The following is a 21,019-nucleotide window of genomic DNA, read 5'->3' as shown; positions in this document are numbered from 1 at the left end:
CTTTCTGAACTACCTCCAAAAACTGAGGGTGATCTGCTAGGAAATCAAAAAACTTAAATGGTTTATTTGATGTCCTAGGACTTGGAAGAATAGATGTAATGGCCGGAGAGTGATCAGATATCCCCGAAGTAGGGAAGTGAGCATAGGAACAATTATACACCTTCATCCAATTCTCATTGACTAAAACTCGATCCAGCTTTGTACTGACAAAATGTGTAGGATCCTGTTTGTTGGCCCATGTGAGAAAGCAACCAGTGTACCGAAGATCATCAAGCCCCAAAGAATACAAACAACTATTAAAATCATCCATATAAGAAGGCCAAGAAACAGTACCCCCAGCCTTCTCCCTAGGAAACCTAGTGACATTAAAATCTCCAAGCACTATCTAGGGGGATGAAGTGTTCAGGAGATGAAGTTTAGACCACAAAGCCTGCCCCTATGCAGATAATTGTTCTCCCCATAAACAAAGGTTGCAAAAAATGGGGGCTTACCACATTTAGGTTGCACCTCACAATGTATAAATTGGTCAGACTGATCAAGGACTTGAATCTGAGTGACGTTAGGATCCTAACACACAAAAATCCTGCCTATGGGAGCTTGGGGATAGTTGTTCACAAAACTCCACCAAGGACAAACATGTTTTATCACTCTAGATGCTTTATCCTCATTTATTTTATGTTATAATAAACCCACAATTGATAGCTTGTTCTTGTTTACAAAACACTTAACCTCTTTTTGTTTGATTGGGTCATTAAGACCCCTGATATTCCAAAAACCAAAATTTAGAGGGTGTATAGACATAAAACAAATATTCAAGCAGAACTAAATATGGAAATGGCAGAAGGTAGAAGTATTAAGAATACTACCCTAACAAAAAGGATATAAATGAGTTAATTCCTTCCTCTGGATTGGGAACTCAGAAGTTGCTCCCTTGCCAGCTTCTTCATTCTTCTTTGAGCTGATCTGGATATAACCTTCTGAAAGTTCTCCTTGAGATCCTCTTGTGAGGCTTAATCCCCTACCTCTGAACCTTAGGGATCAGGTGGTTTAGGAGAGAGTGTTTGGTTAACCATTTCACCCCTTGGTACAGTTGAGGGGGATGGATCTGTTCTGCTGCCCATGCTTTCCAAGTTAAGCTGTGGATATGAAACTTCATGAGAGCTTCTGACCACTCCCTCTAAAACCTCTAACAATTCCTCCTCTAACTCTGACTTTGACTCATTCAAAGAGTCAACTGAGTAGGTAACTTGCTATTTCTGAGGCAAGAAAGGTCTATCTTTAGAGGAATCCATCTGTGACTGCATAGAGTCCCTTGCTACCTGTTCTAATACTGCCACTTGCTTACCATTTCCTGGTTGAGACCCAACTTGAATTGTAGATGTGGAAGGAGAAGAAGAGATGGAGTCTCTCTTAACACACTGCTCAAAGGAATGTCCAAACACATGACATTGCTTACACATGGGAGGAAGGACTTGGTATTGTACAGGAACAATAACAGTTTCCCCTTCCACCATCACTGTGACCTCTTGAGGGAGATCTTGTTCAGCACTGATTTCTATGCAAATCCTAGCTATTGTGGACTTAGTCTGAAGGAGGCCAAGTTGCTTGGTAGTTTTAGCAGTGGCCTGATCAACATGTAAGGGTCTCCCAATTGTGCTAGCCACTCGGCTTAAGCACTCTTGATTCCAGAGTTCAAAGGGTAAATTATGGAATTTAACCCAGGCAGGTATTTTGGTAGGCTGTTCTTGGGCAGGTTTCATCATCCTGTGCCAATCCTTGAGAACAAGATACTTCTGAGAGAAGAAGTAAGGTCCTCCTTCAAGAACTTTTATTTTGGCCTGTTCATCTTTGAATTCAAATAGATAAAACCCTGCTATGTTAGGTTTAACACCACAAAAAGATCTTTCCATTGATTGCGGGCAGTTGATACAAGTAGGGGATAAGCCATCTTTCCATCTAAAAAATGACCCACCAAATACCCAATCCATTGCCTATTTCAGTCAGTTCAACATCAATTTCAACCATAGCTTCCTTACCTCTTTGAAGATCTGGAAAATATTCAAGTTTCATATCCAAAGAAGGGCTTTGAGACTGGAGGAGAGAGGCCCAGTTCTTAGCCTTAGGTTTAGGTTTAGTCTGACCATCAATTGGTCTGGGATTGAATTGACGAATTTGGGTAGAATAAGAGGGATTCCTGACTATGGATTGATGATTTTGATTTGGTAGTGGGTTGTGGTTAAATTGAGATTGAGGTTGATTAGCAGCTGGTACATGAGTAAGAGAACTAGATGAGGGTTCCAATATTGATTGTCCAGATGCACTATTTCCAGTCCTAGGTTTTGTATCCTCTAACTTATAACCAAGATTGGGATCACCTTCCACACAGGGATTCCCTCTAGCATTGAACAAAATCTGAGTGTTAGGGTTCAGAGATTGTACCTTCCCGTGTTGATGCTCGAACCTGGGGTTATTGTCAAGAAGATTGATTGCTCGCTCCTCTGCTTCCTTTACTAATTCTGCTTCGAAAACTTGCTGTAATTTCCGAGATGGACTCTGATTTTTGAGGGACTTAGGGCTCTGATTTTTGAGCGACTTGGGGCTAAACTCCCTAACCTCGCCTAGAGATGGAGGAAGAATGATACCTCATTGAGTGGAATCTAGGTTGAGCTCGCCTAAAATGTTCAACTTTGGGGTTTCCAAGGCCGACGGGATTGGGTGGAACTGAGAAGCTTGTTCGCGAGTTGCTTTGGTTTCAGCGTGTTTCCATGCCCGCTGTATACCTAGCAGTTTGGTTGTAACCACATCAAGAACAAAAGGGTCTGTCAAATTGTTGATCTCTTCCTCTAGATCACCCACGATTTCAAATAATCAGGTTTCAGAATCCAGATGCATTCCTTGTTTCTGAAACACCTGTTGTAGCTAACGAGCTGGGCTGGACTGGTTATGCTTGGGGCTGTGAACCCCAAAATTGATTTAGGGATCGGATAGATTAGGGTTTTGTGAAAGAGTTTCCATAGCAGCCGAGGAGTTACTGTGACTGAGAGGCTTTCCATAGTATGTGGTTCTTTGATTACAGGAACACCAAGTCCCCTTTGTTTTCGACGCATTTCATTTGCATCCACGGCTTTGTTGCCCAGTCCCTCAGCGAAGGAGATGGTACCGTCAGCCATGGAAGAAGATCACTGGAAGCGTTTAATCACTGGCACTTTGACTGAAATCGCCATTTTTTTCTTGGGATCATGGTTTTCCTCTAACAGTTTTTACTTTTGTTCTTACTTTGTTCTTTCTTGCTCTTGGTGTTCTTGAGTTTCTTCTTAAGTTCTTCAAGAAACTCATCCAAGGCTGCCACTAAACCACCACTCGACCACCCCCTCGATCCAAAAAGTTTAGTAGTATAGTCAAGAACTAGTTTCGAGAGAAGCCTTTCTCTTTCGAAGCTATCGTAAGCTTATCATAGGAAGTTACTCCGTTCGATAGCCAACTTATCTTGCCGTAGTCGCCCTACCGCCAAGAAGAATGGTAGAATGCTTCTACTCCCTACTCCAAGTATAAATAGAAGTTTGTATATCGCTTGTATGTTTGAAATGCATGAGAATTTGAGAAGTGTTTTTCTAAAAAATGGAAAAGAGATACGTCTATTTTGAATGACTCGACTTTATTTTTCCGGAAAAACATATGTTGTTTTGAACTTCCCAAAAAGGAAGAGAGAACGGATTTTGGAAACATAGACTTGAATGGAAGTATTCGTATTTTGATCTTAAGGATGGTTATGAGCATGTACATGTGATTACTTGGATTACTTGTTTGATGTATGATAAAGCATAAGTGGTATCACTCCAAAGGTGTCCGTCCATGTGACACTATGTTTTATATTGCGTGCTAAATGTTTGAGCATGACTACGTGATAATATAAACATGATAAGTAATATAGAGTTGGATAATCTTGCTAGTTTAGTTTCAAGGTTACAATGAATGATTTATGTTTATAAGAGATCATATACGGTGCACTTACGTGAAAAGTCCTACAACGGAGTCCATGCATGTAACGAGACACAGAAATTGAGAAAGTAGAAACATGACACCTAGGGTGTGTTAAAGACAAGGGGTGGTTTTGAAACCGCAATGTGGCCGAACTTGCCCATTGTGTGGTGTGTGTGTGTTTTTCGAAAACCCAATGGGAACCCGGAGCGGCGGAACCATTGTGGTATACTCAAGAACCCGGAGTGGCAGAACCGAGGGATGAATTGTGGTTTGGTTATCCGCGGAGAGGAGCCGATGCAATTGTTTTAATGATTTTCGAAAAACCAAATGGGAACCCGAACCGGCGGAACCATTGTGGGATACTCGGGTAACCGGAACGGTGGAACCAAGGGTTTTGAATTGTGGATTGGTTATCCGTGGAGAGGAGCCAATGCCAAATTCCATGTTTTTGTGTGCCAATGGGAACCCGAAGCGGCGGAACCATTGTGAGGATACTCGGGAACCTGAAGCGGCGAAACCGAGGTTGAGTGTGTAAAAACGATTTTGGAAATGTTGATTTGGTATATGAAAAATGGTGACACAGTCTACGACAAGTCGCGTAGGAGAAACTCAGAAAATCATAGACACCAACGTTAGAATAGTGAATGTGGATGTGGATGTGTCGTTAACTATTTTGTTAAATGTGCATGAACTATGTGAAAATCGTTAATTTTATGATCTATTATTTGTAAGTTAAGGGTTAGTGGGTATGAATTATTCTATTGAGCTCCTATAGCTCATGGTGTTACCTTTGGTGACCCTGATATATTATACTGGGGTGACGCTGGTATAATGTGTTAGACTTTGTAGATGATCAGGGTGAGCTGTACACCTTGGAGGCCTTCAGAACCGAAGAGCTGGCAAGAATGGAGGAGCAGGCGGAGCTGTAGTTAGGAACCTTAGTTTCCCTTCCCTTGTGTAATAGAAGTACTCTCATGGAAGTTATTATGTAATAATGAGCCAAACTCTATTTTGAAGTTTCCAATAAAATTGTCTATTTAACTTACCCAAAATTCGGGACGTTACATGTAGGGAGAAGTGTTTTGGTCTAGGGTTAGGGTAGAATAGCGTACCTTTCTAGGTTAGTATCCCTTGTATTTATAGACCTTGGTTTGCTTGGCCTCCAAGCTAGCGCGTACAGGGGACGCTCAGGTAACCGCCTCGGGTGATGTCATATATGACGTAAGGGATAAGGCGGTTACAGAGCACATGGCTAGATCAGATCCCTAATGATTATGCTTGTTGCACAATCCTAATGGGTCCCTTGGTGTAACTGCTTTCCTTCATGCAGCTTTGGGAGATCTGGACCGAGTACGCTCCGAGCTCCTAGATCTCGCCGAAGCCTATTCCGGAATCCCCTTCCTCATTGTTTAACTGAGTAGGGTACCGGACCCTTCCCAAGCCTTCGCCAAGTCATGGGTTGGTGCACCTGTGAGACCTCGGTTCACCATGGCTGGGTGGAGTATCCGAACCCCTTAATCGAAGCCACTACACTAAACATTGACGATGCTTTTTAGTATTAATTTCTGTATCGATGTCTTTCTTTTCAAATCAGTGATTACCTTTTTAACCTAAGTAAATTTTGAGAACCCACTTCAAGCAATTACACCCTACTTAGAATCCAATTCACATCCTCTCGTTTGGTCCTCCTAGTCCTAGTACATTACACTCTGGGCCCGTTTGGATGGGATTTTGGTAAGGGAGATTAGTTTTGCCCCTTGTTAGTACGTGGCCCCAGACATAAGAGCTGGTTTGGGAAACTAAAAGGAACGAGTCTTAGTTTATCCCCCTCCTTCCTAATACCGACGAGGAAGGGCTTCGGCAGTATAATTTTCGGCTGGGTTTCAAGCTGTCCAAAACTTATACCCTCTAATCCTCCTAAAAAATTGACGATTCCACCCCTTCTTATCCCCCTTCCCCAACCCCTAAAACGTTTTCGTTTTCTGGAGCAATAAACAAAAAATAGGAAGAAGAACAATAACAAGAAGAACAGATCGGAGAGATCGGATAGAGGAGGGATTGAACCAGTCGTAGCTGCTCTTGCTTCTTCTTCTTCTTCTGTCGCCGTTGTTGCTGTCGTCGTCGTTCTCTCGCTCTCTCTCTCTCTCTCTTAAATGGTGATAAGAAAAGGAATCGGTGATAAGAAAGGAAGAAAAGAATAAGAAAAATGATTGTGTGCATATGAGACTAGGTGCTATCATACACCTTCACCAATAATTAATTTAAATGAACACATAATTAAATTATAAATATAAATTAAAGAAAGTATTACAAGTTCCCCACTTTAAAAAAAACAAATTAAGAAAAAAAAAACTTAAAAAAGCAAAGGGAAATAATTATGTGTTTGTGTGACCATGTGTTATCATACAACCCACCCATAATAAATTAACATGCACACATAATTAAATTGTAAATGTAAATTAAAGAAGGGTATTGAAATTCCCCACTTTAAAAAAAATTAAAAAAAACTTTAAAAAATGATTTTTAATTTATTATGCTTAATAAATAAATTAATTAATAAACTAAATTATTATCGTTTAATTATGAAAAATTAATTTCATTGAATTTTGCAATTTTATATTTAATTTAATGAATAATCTAATTTAATACTGTACAATGGCAAAATAGTCAATTGATAATTTTTTACATTATCTCCGTTCCTTATATCCCCTATTTATTCCATATCCAAACCAAGTAGTACTATTTATGACCATGTAAAAAAAAAAAAAAAAAAACAAGTACTATTTAATCTCTCTTCTCTGATACCTCATCTAAGCCAACTACTATTTAATCAGTAAGTCTACTGGTACAGAAAATTAGTACAGATTTTCTGTACAGACTTGTTGTGGGGCCCATTACGGATCTCACACAAATGATCCGAGCCGTTCATTAAATGTAAAACAGTTTTTCAAGGGCCTCGCGAAAAATCAGTTCAATCCGATACTTATAGATGCTCGATCCAATCATATAATGTTTTATTATCTGAGAATCTAAATCAAAAGTTAAATGATTGGATCGAGCATCTATAAGTATCGGATTGAACTGATTTTTTGCGGGAGCCCTTGAAAAACTGTTTTACATTTAATGAACGGCTCGGATCATTTGTGTGAGATCCATAGTGGGCCCCACAACAAATCTGTACAGAAAATATGTACCAATTTTCTGTACCAGTAGACTTACTGCTATTTAATCCCTCCCTCCACAAACATCACATCAACGTGAATCATCCCTTATTAACCAATATCCCCTACTATCTTATCCCATTTATTAACTAATACCCCCAATTCTTTCCCCGCATTCAAACAGGCGCTCTATGCCAAAAACACGAGAGGTGCTAGGAACACATCGGGTGTGGCACACCTCAGCCACACCTGCATGTGAGGGGCGTGACTGAGGTGTGCCACACCCAATGTGCCTCTAGCATTTTTATAAGTGATATTCATCTCTTCAATAGCCCTGTTTTAAAAAAATTCATTACATTCACATTACCCTTCGAATCGAGCACTTAAGCAGCAATGGTTACATAATCAGACTCTGTAGATATTATCAATGAAGTTCTTTTATCCAAAAAAATAAAATTGTCAATGTTGGTCATCTGTTATGACAACAGAGGAATTACAGGGATAAATGACGATTTCTTTTTCCACGATAGTTCACTACAATGGCAGGAATCCCAAATCCCTTAAGTTTTTCTTTTTGGTTTTGTTTTTGATCGTCCATAATCCCTCAAGTAAAAGCAAGTAAACAATGCAGTAATTGACAAAGAAGGTAAAAAATCTTTCAAAACATAAGAACCTTGATAATTTAGTTCCATGTCCGGACACGGCATATATACAGATAAATAAATATCATCTTGTTGACTCACTGGTTCCTTACGCCCTTCTGCTTCAAGGGATTCCATTTTAAAGTAACAAACAAAAGAACCATAGCGAAAACAAGGAAATACGACTCCAGCAGTTGAAACCAAAATATACTTCAACGCAAGATTGTAGCAGTATCCCGACATTCTTGAAACAACACAACTGCACGATTTTCTTCATTCCCATGTAACAGAAATCATCGAGTTAGCAAGCCCCGACTCGGCAAACGTCAATTTGCTATCATAGTCAAGAACGTTTGATGCTCCTGGGATTGCCTGTGTCAAGCGAAACGGCCGTTGCTCAGCTTCTTCCAAGTGAGTGCTGCAGAATGACCATAGCAACTGTAAAAAAAAAAGAGGCAAAATAAGCAAGGAGGCCAACGATAGAGAACTAAACAAACTTGGAAGCCTGTGATTCCGTGAATAGACATCAGATAACACAAAGCTAAACTTTTTTAGAACAGAGTACAGAGTCTATAGCTGAAGCGAAGACCAACACCACAACCGAGTTCATGGAAAAGAGAAGGAAACAAAAATTATGAATGCTAATCAAAATAAAACAAGAAACTACAAAAATCTTCTGTGGAATTTCATTCATGAAAAGAAGTGCAATGCCTACTCAACCTTGAACAGCGGCCTATTTGTGAATTTAGGTGGGATTAGTTTCCAGATCAAAAATAACCCAATTGCAGGTGGATTTTTGAGAGATTGAATTAGAGAGGTAGCCCAAGTTATCCAAAATGAGAAATCAAAATATTTTTTGTTTTAATCAGAAATCAGAACCTTTTTTTATTTTATCTTCATGAGAAATTAGAACCGAGCACCTATTATTTGAACTAGAACTATACAAATCCTTACCTCATGCAATGACTATTCTGAAATAAATCAAGTTAAGGAACCTTGATCTACAATTATAAATGAGGGTCTTTCTGCTACAATCATTGTTGCTGAATGACTCCGTCACTCATTTGAGGAAAGAATTGAAGTCAATACCAACCCAATACAATCAGTGTCATGATCACCCCAATATCCTTCTCATAGACACTTCTCTTTTCTTGACTTCTCTTTTCTTATTTTTTGTGGATATTTCCAACATCAATCTTCATAGTCAATAGTCAGTGTGGTTAAATACTTGAGAGCTTTACAAAAATGATACTCCCTCCATCCCCATTTGTTTGTCGGTTTCCTGGCAGTCGCACTAGTTAATCGAGTCAATCATTTGCAAGTACATATATACAACTTTAATGCTAGGGGCGAGGCAATCAAGAGTTTAAAGGGCTAAGTTATCTATTTCATCTAATAGTGTATCTTCGTGAAAAAAAATTCAGATGCTTTTCCACTTGTAAGATTTTGTAATCAAAGTTTTCAAAATCAACTAAAGTAAAATAAACTGAAAGAATATAGACATTAACTACGTCTGATATTATAAAGAAAAAAGACAAACAAATGGGGACGGAGGGAGTACTTTCATTCACACATTGATTACCAGTATACTTTTTTTGGTTTACTGGAATTTTCTCTCATATCTTAGTGTTTGTGAAACTTTAAGGGACATGTAAAGTAAATGACAAAAGATAGTGAGAAAACTTTACTTCTATAGGATCAGTGCGCCAGAAGCTCCTCTGAAGCCTGCGACCGTCAGGAAGACGAACTCCAACCCTGCAAAGTAGATTCCGATCACCCGTGGGTTCTTCAGGAAGCGGTGGGTATGTCGCTTTCTTTGGTGGGGGCATCTGTTCTTCTTCCTTTTCTCCATCAGTTACATCCTTGTCTATTGTGGTGATTCCTCCAATAGCATCTTTCGTGCCTTCCATAGAAGCTGCCAAAGCCTGTAACAGTTCCTCATCCTCTTCATTAGTTGCATCTGCAGCTACTGGAGCCTCTGGAGTCAATTTTCATTTCAAATTCTAAGTCAAAATGATGTACTATTGGGAGATAGAGATATATAGATTTAAAAAGACAGGACAGAATCCATGTGAAGATGAAAAACAAAACGTCCTGCAAAGATATAAAATTTGATAGACATGGTTGCATGGGGCATAGTTTGGTCAATAGACATCACATTACAGTGTCTTAACACTTGCATTTGAGCTCAATATTGGTGTATTAATCAACATCTGTAAGTGATTTATTTGCCCGATGTTACTGACCAAGTGAAAGAAAAGATTAACAAAAGGCTCATCAAGAGTGTATGCCATCCACTTGCCCTCGGAAACTCCACAAGTTTGTCTAAGTACTAGAGTGAAGATTCCTAAGGACCAGAACATGCAATATTAGTGCTTTTCTTCTTGTTATATTCATCTTCCTGCATAAACTGTAAAACCTCTCAGACAGTAAATTTTGGCCCATATTCTGACTCTAAACTCCTACTTCAAAAGCCAGCACCTTCTCTTCCCTCGAACAATCCAAATATAGCACCAAATGTAAACCCACAAAATAGTACAGGAGCACTCTTTAAGGTTTATGTGTGTTTTCAGAGAGTGGGAAATTGAGAGATAGAGAGAGACGGCGGAATGGTGGGATCTGTTTTCGATCCGAGTGGTGGTGTGTGGATGACACTGGCAGCTTGGGGCGGCGTCTTGGTACTCTGGTGGACAGCGGCTTTGGTCGTTTATGAGGGCTGGCTTTGCAGTTTCTTGGCAGCTTTTTTCGGGTCCTGTTAACTTGTTTGGGTGCACGGCGACTCACGTCGTTGGTGTTTCCATGGTCTGTGGTGTCGCCGGTGGAGTGGAAGAGATCGGAATGTCAGTGGCTGTGGCGGGAGAGTTTGTATTTTTGGTTAGGGATAGGCTTAGGGTTTTCTTGAGATGGTTTTGGCCCTTTTGGGCCTTTACCTTTAGGATGTTTGGGTTTTGCCCATTAGGAGTAGTGGGCATGGCCCATTGGATTTGTTTTTTTTCCATCCAACTCTTGGTTGGATTCCCCTCCCCTACCCCCAACTTGATGTACCCTTATCAAGTTTTCTTAATAAAACTTTTTTTGCCGATCAAGAGAGAGAGAGAGAGAGAAGTTTCTCTTGTAATTTGAAATTTAGGCTATACATCTTAGTGTGTTTGTTTCTCTGCATGTGTGTGAGCCACCAAAAGATTTCCACCCAACACATAATCCATAAAGACCAATTTAACCAGGAAAAATTTGCATACTGCATAAATGGATCGATCCATGACAATACTGTGATGTTTGTAAAATGGCATGAATATACATCAATACCACAATACCTGGTACTTTGTGGGCTGGAGTCTGAGAACCCTCTCTTGGACGTTTATGAGATAGACTGACGTGATGATCCTTGGGACTTCCATCCAGAAATGGTAATAGATTCTGTTGCAGAAAAAATATTTTCCACAATGTGACTGCAGTATGCTAAAGATGAGTTGCCGAACAGAAAAAAGGTACACTAAAGATGAATTCTGAGTACAAGTATCCAGATTATGAAGCCTACTAGAATATATTAAGTCATGTCATAGTTACTGGTTCAGAGGACTTAACAGTTACGGCATCATCACCAAACTAAAAAACAAAACACGTTTATGAGATAGACTGACGTGATAATCCTTGGGACCATCCACAAATGGTAATAGATTCTGTAGCAGAAAAAATAATTTTCATAATGTGACTGCAGTATGCTAAAGATGAGTCGCCGATAAAAAAAAGTATGCTAAAGATGATGAATTCTGAGTACAAGTATCAAGATTATGAAGCCTACTAGAATATATTAAGTCGTGTCATAGTTACTGGTTCTGAGGACTTAACAGGTATCACATCACCAAACTAAATAACAAAACACGTGTTAACAAACAACTGACTGCAAAGATTTTTCTAACACGTACCTCCAGCAAACTCTCAGCTTGAACCATCCCACGCCATGAACGCATTTTCTGCCCTGTGATAGGGTCAATGACAAGAATCACCGGAAAAGAGTCTAATTTGTAGTAGGTAGAGACCTTCCTGCCCTCTTCTGTGTCGTCATATACCTACAAACATACTATCCAGTTCATCATTTTATATATCACATAAATCAAGTAGTTATTAGGTCAATGAGGCACCCATCATAAAACCTTGATATACTCAAAGACCAACTTTCAACTGGAGATTCGTAGTATCTGCATAAAATGCTGAAACCTACTGAAAATGCTGCTTAGAGAGGCAATCCAGGTAATGATCACCAAAATTGCAACAAGGGTACAACTCACCCAGTAGTTAACAGCATTCAATGAATGGCAAGATCCCACAAGTTCCAGATAATAGTTGCGGAAAGTTCACAGTTCACTCAGATGAGTCAACTCTCCTCTTAAGGATATTATTTACTGCAAAAATTGTTCCTCTGACTTTGTCGAATTAGTTGTAATTTTTGTTATATATGGCACTCTATTGATACCAGAAATCTTGGTATATACAACACCAGTAAAATCTTAAAATTTAATAAAGTGACAACGTGTTGAGAAATACAGAACTTACAAGGCAAAACACTATAACTATGCCAACTTGCAAGACACATGATGGGCCCTTCATGCTGTCTTTCATTTATCTGTTTAAAGTTATCAACAGTTTGTTTTCCATTTCTATCACCAAAAACAAGGTTGATCCCATATAGGAAAAAGTGCAGACAAAAGCGTATAGCGAATTCCGCTTCCACGTAAATATCACCACATAAGAAGACTTTCTCATCTGGACTTAGTCACATATAGTGTGCCCCAAAGCAGATTGTGTTCCCAAGTAGTAGGTGCCTTTTTATGACACTATCAACCAAGGTATGAGAGAGACTAACCAATCCAAACCAAAGTGTGCCTCAAGTCCCAATCAATTGGGGTCGGCTACATGAATATGTTTTTGAGTCAAGCGCATAGTGTTTCATGATATCCAACAAATCTAGAACTTTTCAAACTACCGCCTCTAAAGTCAATTATGGTCTACTTCTCCCCTTAATGGGACCCTCGATCATAACCATATCACTCCTAATTACCACATCAATTGATCAATCGATCTACGATAGACATGTCTAAACCACTTTAATCTATTCTCTGTCTCATCTTATCTCCTATTGGTGCTACCCGCCTACCCCTGCCACCCCATGAAGGTTTTCGATTCTAATTCTATCTTGCAAAACTCTAACCACAAATCCATCTCAACATTCTCATTTTAGCTACACTCATCTCACACACATGTTCCTCAATATCAACCAAGGTATGAGAGAGACTATTCGAAAATATTTCACCTTTTTCAATTCACCAATTTATGATCATAGATGTCACCAGAACAAATCATATTTACCAGCAATACCATGACAAACACAAGTTCAAACCCTGATTAAAACAGCGTGAACATGCTGCAATGTAAAAGTCACTAACAGAAACTAAACCTCTGGGGACAAGCCTATAGGCCCATACAAAGTATAGAAAATAAAATAAGAGGTCGAGAAACCATGCCTACCGGCATGACATTGTATAGCCAAAAAATACCCAAGGAACCAAAGAAACTGGTAATGCAAATGCCAATGTTTAGTGCTAGCATCATACAAACCTGCCAGAAGATGAAATTACTACTGATAGTTTGCGCAACAGCTTCATTTGCCCAGGTGTCACGGTTAAGCTTCATAAGCAGCCAAAAAGAGAGTTAAAACTCCAAAACATCCAAAACATAAGGGTTGGAACGAGAGAGAGAAAAACAGAGACACTTATTTTGCAGTACCATATGTGAGCTAAATTCCTTGGTGGACTGCACATTTACAAGGAACCATTTGTCCTGGAATTTAGCAGCATCTTTTGCCTGCAAATGTGGATCATGAGCGCCAAAGGAAAGCATAGAAGATAAATTCATAAATGCATTGCCATTCAATATGTAAATGTATTTGTCACCCACAGAATTTTTACCTAAATCAGGATTCCACATGGAAACATGAACAAATATCTTTTACATAAGAAAACTAAAGAAAGCTGAAAGTAAAATATAGATATCATCTCACGACCAACAACCTAAGGCCCACTGCACAACAAAAAAATGTAATATACAAGACTTCCCACTGGCATACTTAGGAAGCAAGTTTCTCACTCCAAATTTTCCTTCCAACAAGGCTAGTCAACTGCCTTAGTTCTCCAATTAAATGGCATGACGTTAAGAAAGACATTGTAGAATAGAATATGGTGGAGAGCAATGAGTGATGACAAAGAGGAAGAGCAAGAAAAGCACTTCTCAAAATACCTTCTCTAGATTTTAATCAGCGACACATTTTTTGTTAGTCTGATGACTCTAGCCCTCTGTGAAGTTCGTAGTTAGCCATTTCTGAAGTATTTGCACCTCAGCCTCGTCCCGCTATTAGATCCACCCAAAAAAGTTTCCTCCAATTGTCCACCCACCTTTAATATTCTAGTAAACCACCCCTTTCTTTCCTGGTTCCATTGGTATCGGCGGTAACAATTCTATGTAGATAGTAATGGCTTCCATAATCAGTTCTTGGCACTTTTTTCTACTGTAGTTTAATTCTGCTGCTAATGATCAAAACATCAGTGTATGATCACATTCGCACATTTTAAAACATTTAAATGGTCGCTTGTTCACTGCTACAAGGCAAAGTGTTCTGGGATATTGTTAAATCATTTTCACAAGTTATCACTTGATAGTTGATATCTAATATCTTTGTTGACAACAAGTATCTTATGTCCCATTCTGCTTCCTAAGTATTACACACATCCTATTCCACTGTGTCACCTGCAAGGACAAATGGCTAATATGCCTCTCTTGTACTAACCCCACCATATTTTCATTACTATAGGGCAACTGATCCATCTATTTCATGGTGATTGACCATCACTAGTTTCCAAAGATAAGGAGGGGCAATGTTCCCCGTCTGCCCAACCATGAAAATAGAGTTTTAACTCAACGAACTACATTATACAAAAAAATTATAGTAAAGACAGCCCATTACCTTTTCAAAGGGTCCATGGTGCATCAGAGCAAAAGGAGGGCGATATAAAGAAGCAAGATTATCTTGCAAACTATCACCCACAGATGTGCCTCCTTGATCCCAAACCCCCGCACGTTTCATTTCCTCATTGAAATTGCGGAAAGGAACAACTGAATGAGCTTCATGTGTGGAATATCCCATCCTTGGTCTGCAGTGCAGAAGAAAAAGAAGAGAAAAAAAACCATCATCCATAATCAATAATGGACAAAGTAGTCTAGTACAGTATACACTATACAAACACATGCATATGTACAAGTACACAGGACCTGCGCAAGTTAGTGAATAGGAAATTAGGAAGTTAGAACATTGAGATACCAAATACAAGAATCTCTAATACAGAACCTTCAAAAATAATACTATTTTGAATAATATCTGTCCCCAATAGCATGTTGTACAAGCAAGCCAAAAAAAATCAAACGTAATGATGCCTTACCCTAAATAGAAAACGTAATGATGCCTTAACCCAAATGTCATCAAATGTAGATCCAACAACAAAAAATCAAATAGCAAGAGTACATTGAAGATAAGTAAGCTTTAGTACCTTCTGTTTCCACCAGAACCATTCCATGCAAGTATAAAGTATGTAACCAATCAAGTACACACATCAAATGAAGAGAAAAGTGGCTGGAACAAATTCATTTGAGTTATTAGCACAATGCTCAAACATCATGAATAAAAATAATACAAAAATGCCCCAACCAGGTGTTCAGGTAACTCAAAGCCAAAAACTTGGCGTTCCTCCAAACACGTTACTCATATCAATCAATGATTCAATATATTAAGCCTTCAAACACCCATTACTAATTTTTTGGATTTTTCACTTTTTTTAATTTTTAGAGAGGGAACGTGGGGGAGAGAGAAATGTGGGGAGGAGAGAGAGAGAGAGGGGATGTGAATATGGAGGAAAAATTATTCTATGCCCCTGGGCACTGCCTCGTGGTGCTCCAAACCTATGTAGCACCGACACTCCAAGGGGTCGGTGTGTCCCCGTATCCGACATAGGGGACACGGCAAAATACGTATAGGACACGCCACGCCACGTGGCGTGTCCAATAAATTTAATTAATATTTTAAGGGGGACACGCAAGGGACACGGCAAGAGTTAAATATGCAATTTTTAAAAAATTTTGGGGGATAAATGTGTAATTGCTTCAAACATTTTGGAATAAATATGTTGTTTTATGATGTATATATGATGTTTGTTTATAAATATTGAAGCTTCAAGCTTCTACACCTAACTATATTTCCACTAGTATAAAATAAATAGTATTTATTTATTTATTTTGCCGTGTCCCCTACCGTGTCCCTATTTTTCAAGAAATGAAATCCCGTGTCCGTATATGTGTCCATGCTACATAGCTCCAAACTCATTATCCACCAGACAAGCATTTCAGAGCAAAGAATGGGAACAATGTTAAGGTGCATCATACACGAGACTGGAAATTAACTAGTGTTGTACCCGTTCGATACACATACACGGGGCCAAAAATCACACCAATGTCCTGTACATGGCGCAATAGCTAGTTCTTTTTTAAATAAATAAGTACCTTTCATTTTATGGCATGTATATAACACAAGAACAGAAAATAAGCAAGTAAAACAAAGATTGTATCATTATGTATCATAATTTACACCATCTTGAAAAGTATGTAACAGCTTCCCTTGCAAATTGCAATTATCATGCCGTTGGGAGATGCAAATGGTATTTGTTGATAACAAATTGTCAGGTAATAAGATGTCCAAATGCCCTTAAACCATCTAGTTTTCACATTAAAAAATGCTTCAGCAAAGAATGTTATTTGGTAGCCACCATTAGTGGCATTATCATATATATTTTCGGTATCACTAGGTCTTTCTCTAAATTGAACAATCCGTGCAGTGGTCAGCATAATTTTCATACATAATACAAGCAGACAAATGATTTGACACAGACAGTTTCTTCAAAATAAAATGTCTCAAGTTGTTAATGGCTTAATGCCATGTTGAATAGAACACCAAAAAACCGTATTGGAAGATACTCTGTTCGAGGAGAATGATATAATTTATTTGCAAACCAAAAGTAGGAATAAAACTAATCAGATAACAGCATGGTAAAGGCAAAAAAGGTAATTCTCCATACCCATAAAGCATTGCATTGTCATAAAGAACCTCCCTTTTTACAGGTATAGGTGCCCGTACTCCGTCTATGTCATCTTGTCCGGCGTTTCCGTCAACAATGTCCTCTTTCATGCCACTGGGTGAAGAAAAAAGTCAATTTTAAAGAGATGAAAATCAGACCACCAGCCTGAAACAAAGAAATGAGAAAATTTCTACCCCGTCTCCAACCTACCCTGAACTCTGATCAGCCCGAGGTCTGTCATTTTCTAACGGTGAAGAGTATGCAGATGGAGTGGCTATGACACCTTCATTTCCAACATAAAAGAGCTGAATAGCTTCCTCGAGCTTCCAACTTGTGGCCTGCACCCATGTTACCCCACATCGTGTTTAGTATGGGAATCACCAAAAAGGAAAGTAAAAACAGTTTCTGTACTGCAATAACGTATTCAAAAAAAAAATCAAACAATCAAGACAAGTTAGACAACCATAAAAGTTCCAGAATAAACAATGACACATAAGAAGAAGAGCATGAGTACTATTGTACTGTCTTTTGTGAGGCAAACAAACTAAAAGCTCAAGTCCGAGTACATGTCCACTTGTATGGAAAATCTGAGAGAGGGCCAAATAACAACTAGTTGCCAGGACCTAACCACCAGTACATGCAATTTCTTCCATCTTTTTATTTCCAGATATGTGCCAGCACAAGCACTCTCACACATGCATGGTACAAGAAAGCTAATATCTTGAGTAAAGTTCACTCAACAATATTAACCAATGCCTAGCTACCCAATGTCGCAAATTCCTCATTAAAGATATATCGCGCATCCTCAGCAGCAATATTTCCGTACCCCTAAGCTTGGTTCCTGTAGATAAGCATCTCGTGAAAGTTCTACACATGGAGTTTAGAGTACGACGGCAGATATAGAATAACACCACTTTTACAGATAAGACTTTAACTTATTTTTTAATTTAAACACCATCTTTACACAGAAAGCTTTAAATAAAACCTCTACGGGATGCAGCACCATATCAGACAACATAAACTACGTAAAGGTCTTCCAATGTCTGAGAAGGTGGAAGCAATGATTTTTTTCCGTTGCTATTTCTTTTCTTTTTATTTATCTTTTAAATTTTGGCAAGTGAATTTCTAAGTGCTTCATCTACCCTAACTAGAGAAACATGGGCAGCAAAGAAAGCCATGTAAATGATCGTAAAAAGGAAAACAAAAACGTAGCAAGACACAGTAGCAGATCAACCATACCAATACCAAGGTTTAATACATTTTGCAACATCATTTGAGGATTATTTATAAACAGCATACATGAATAAAACATTGGGCACAGACCAGAGGGACAGTAATGCACACATTACTCAACTTTTTCAGCCTTCTGTTATTCTATAACCTTCTTTATAAAAACAGGAACTAAAATACGACGTTTCCAACTTGCTATGCGAATTAAGACTAAGAAAATGAAGTTTTTCAACTAATGCAATTCCATTATCACTTCTCCCTTAGAACCCAAAATATTTTGTGAAGAACACATCAATGCCGCTACCACAACTATTTCCTACTGCTAACATAGATTATCTAGCATATTGGTATTATGTCATTCGTTCTTATATCTACCTGTCCATCACGAGATCAGACCCGTTACATTCCACGACCAAATCCAAGATCTTTTCGCACACTACCCATCATCTGATTCTCGCATCACCACTAATCGACAGAACAAGTAAACACATTCACCTACCAAACTCAGCTAAGCAAATGTAAAACAGTTTTGCACAAACGTACTTCGATAGAAGAGTTACGCATGAGTCAGGGGTGGTCCCAAGGGGATGAAGAAAAGAGGGGCGGGGGAAGGCCCCGCACAACTCCAAATTTTCTTGTGTATTATACTACAATTAAACGGTGGTTAGCAAGTACACACAATATCGTCTCTTCTTCGGACCTCGGAAGTAACAATGTACACTTTTTTATTATGAATATGAAAATACACATTATTCGGCCCCTACAAACAGCCGGGCTTTGTCGAGCTCGAGCTCATCTCGTTTACTAAACCAAATCCAAGATCTTTTGGCACACTACCCATCATCTGATTCTCCCATCAACACTAACCGACAGAAAAAAGAAACACTTTCACCTACCAAACTCAGTTAAGCAATTGAAAAACGGTTTCGCGCAAACGTACTTAGATAGAAGAGGCACGCACCGCGCCCAACTATTTCTGTACTCGTGTGTGTGTAAGTGTATATCTGTAAGCACGTCAATATTTACCTGTAAGAACTGTTTGGCGGTATCGGTGGTCTGGCCAACGGCGATCTCAAGGAAGGAGGAGACCATGGTCTGTTTGTCGATCGGAGATTGAAGTTCTTCCATAGCTTTTTTCAAAATGAAGAGGAAACCCTAAGGACAAATCGAGAAGAGAATCCCTATCTGAGGTTGAGTGAGGATGTAGAGAGAGAGAGAGAGAGAGAGAGAGAGAGAGTACGAAGTCGATGCGTACAATGGATGGATTTATTTATAAGTTGGCTCTTCGATGCGATGTGTTTCTTATTTTCCCCGGAAATATGGAAGTATTTATATATTTATATTTATGTTATTATTTACTAGTAAAAGTTTGGGAATATATAATGCCACCCCAAATTTATAATGTCACTTTCAAAAGGGGAGTGGCATTATCAATTTAAAGTATGGCATTATCAATTCCTATATGGAATTGATTTTGCTGAGAGTGCCATTATAAATTTGGGAAGTGGTATTATTAATGTTTTCCCAAACTGGGAGGAATAATAATTAAAGAGGAATATCCTTCTATTTACATCTCATTAAATTTTACTTCATTTTTAAAAGATACATACTCCAGTATCACAGTTTTATATTTTTGCCACTATATTTTCACATATTTTGATATATTTTTCACATATTTAAATACATTTTTTGACATTAAGTGTTGTTTTAAGCATTTTTCATAATAAAAAGAAAATGGTTGAAGTGCTTTTTTTTCCTTTTTAGTTCAAGTTTCTAATTTTGCAGAAATAAATGAAGTTGATAAGACATTGGATTTGATGAAGATGTAAGTGGAAAAGGATAGGGAGAGTCCAGAAATCTGAATTCATTTTTCAAATTAGAATTAGAGTACTGCTATGGGTACCGACGGTACCCATAGGGAAAATGCACCGACGGCCACCGGACGGCCGTCTCCGGTCACCGGACGGCCGATCCGAGCCGTCCAAAAATTTTAAAAAATAAAACCGAGTGGCCTTACGCGAGAATCAATGGCATCCGAGGTGTGTAGGGTACTTGATCCGAGCACCCATTTTTCGTGTATATTTGTATATACGTGTATATACACGAAAAAGGGGTACTCGGATCAAGTACCCTACACACCTCGGATGCCATTGATTCTCGCGTAAGGCCACTCGGTTTTATTTTTTAAAATTTTTGGACGGCTCGGATCGGCCGTCCGGTGACCGGAGACAGCCGTCCGGTGGCCGTCGGTGCATTTTCCCTATGGGTACCGTCGGTACCAATAGGATTTCTGTTAGAATTATCCTTGGGTCATTTCTCTCTTGTTTGTGATATTTTCTTAATAACTTTTTCACCTTATATATGTTTTTTTTTTTTACGAAATGTTTGTTTATTCCTACTATTTGTATATAGGAAAAAACTTAAACTCGAAGAAAAATAGAAAATTCATAAATTATCCTAAAGTTCTATTTTTATTTCCAAGTTTCTCTGAAAACAGATGTAAAATTTGCTTTAGATAAAAATTAAAAAACTCAAGCAAAACGTGAATTTCTGAATCCACTGAAAGTGGTGGGAAAATTCATTGTTTAACTTTGACTTTTTGCCGAAATAATACTTCTTTTAATAACATTTTGTAAAAATATACAAGTTTTGAAAATATATTTTGAAAATAGTCTAAGACGCATTTTGAAAAAGGAAAGGACACATTAGAACAGAAAGTCACAAACATAAAAACTTTAATAAATGTGCACTTGTTGATTGTTTGTGTGTGTCCTTGATCCAAGTTCGTCTTCAATTGGTTGGAGTGTTGCCTAGCCTTCTTGCCCTGACC

General features: G+C 38.6%; 1 protein-coding gene across 2 annotated transcripts; it reads right to left on the bottom strand.

Annotated features, from left to right (window-relative positions):
* Positions 1-7,798: 7,798 nt before the first annotated feature.
* LOC131300900 (plant UBX domain-containing protein 7) lies at positions 7,799-19,463 on the bottom strand. 2 transcript variants are annotated; one of them, XM_058326918.1, is made up of 10 exons: positions 19,216-19,463; positions 17,170-17,297; positions 16,960-17,073; positions 14,802-14,988; positions 13,568-13,645; positions 13,400-13,468; positions 11,710-11,853; positions 11,098-11,200; positions 9,472-9,761; positions 7,799-8,221 (listed from the first exon to the last, which is right to left on the bottom strand). In XM_058326918.1, the coding sequence occupies exons 1-10, from the start codon at positions 19,315-19,317 to the stop codon at positions 8,057-8,059; spliced, it is 1,380 nt and encodes a 459-aa protein (XP_058182901.1). In that variant the 5' UTR covers positions 19,318-19,463; the 3' UTR covers positions 7,799-8,056. The 2 variants fall into 2 exon arrangements, with proteins under 2 accessions (XP_058182901.1, XP_058182902.1); XM_058326919.1 differs by lacking the exon at positions 19,216-19,463 and adding an exon at positions 17,423-17,482.
* Between the last annotated feature and the right edge of the window lie 1,556 nt (positions 19,464-21,019).

The sequence above is a fragment of the Rhododendron vialii genome, chromosome 9a (assembly GCF_030253575.1).
Source record: "Rhododendron vialii isolate Sample 1 chromosome 9a, ASM3025357v1".
NCBI lineage: Eukaryota > Viridiplantae > Streptophyta > Magnoliopsida > Ericales > Ericaceae > Rhododendron > Rhododendron vialii.
Note: the sequence above shows the minus strand (reverse complement) of the source record. Positions and strands in the feature narration are given on the sequence as shown.

Coding starts and splice junctions, on each gene's coding strand:
- LOC131300900 (XM_058326918.1), bottom strand. CDS start 19,317: ATGGAAGAACTTCAATCTCCGATCGACAAACAGACCATGGTCTCCTCC. Junction 13,646..14,801: donor ACCATGGACCCTTTGAAAAG/GTAATGGGCTGT, acceptor CCACATTTGCAG/GCAAAAGATGCTGCTAAATT. Junction 11,201..11,709: donor AAGCTGAGAGTTTGCTGGAG/GTACGTGTTAGA, acceptor TTTCTGCAACAG/AATCTATTACCATTTCTGGA.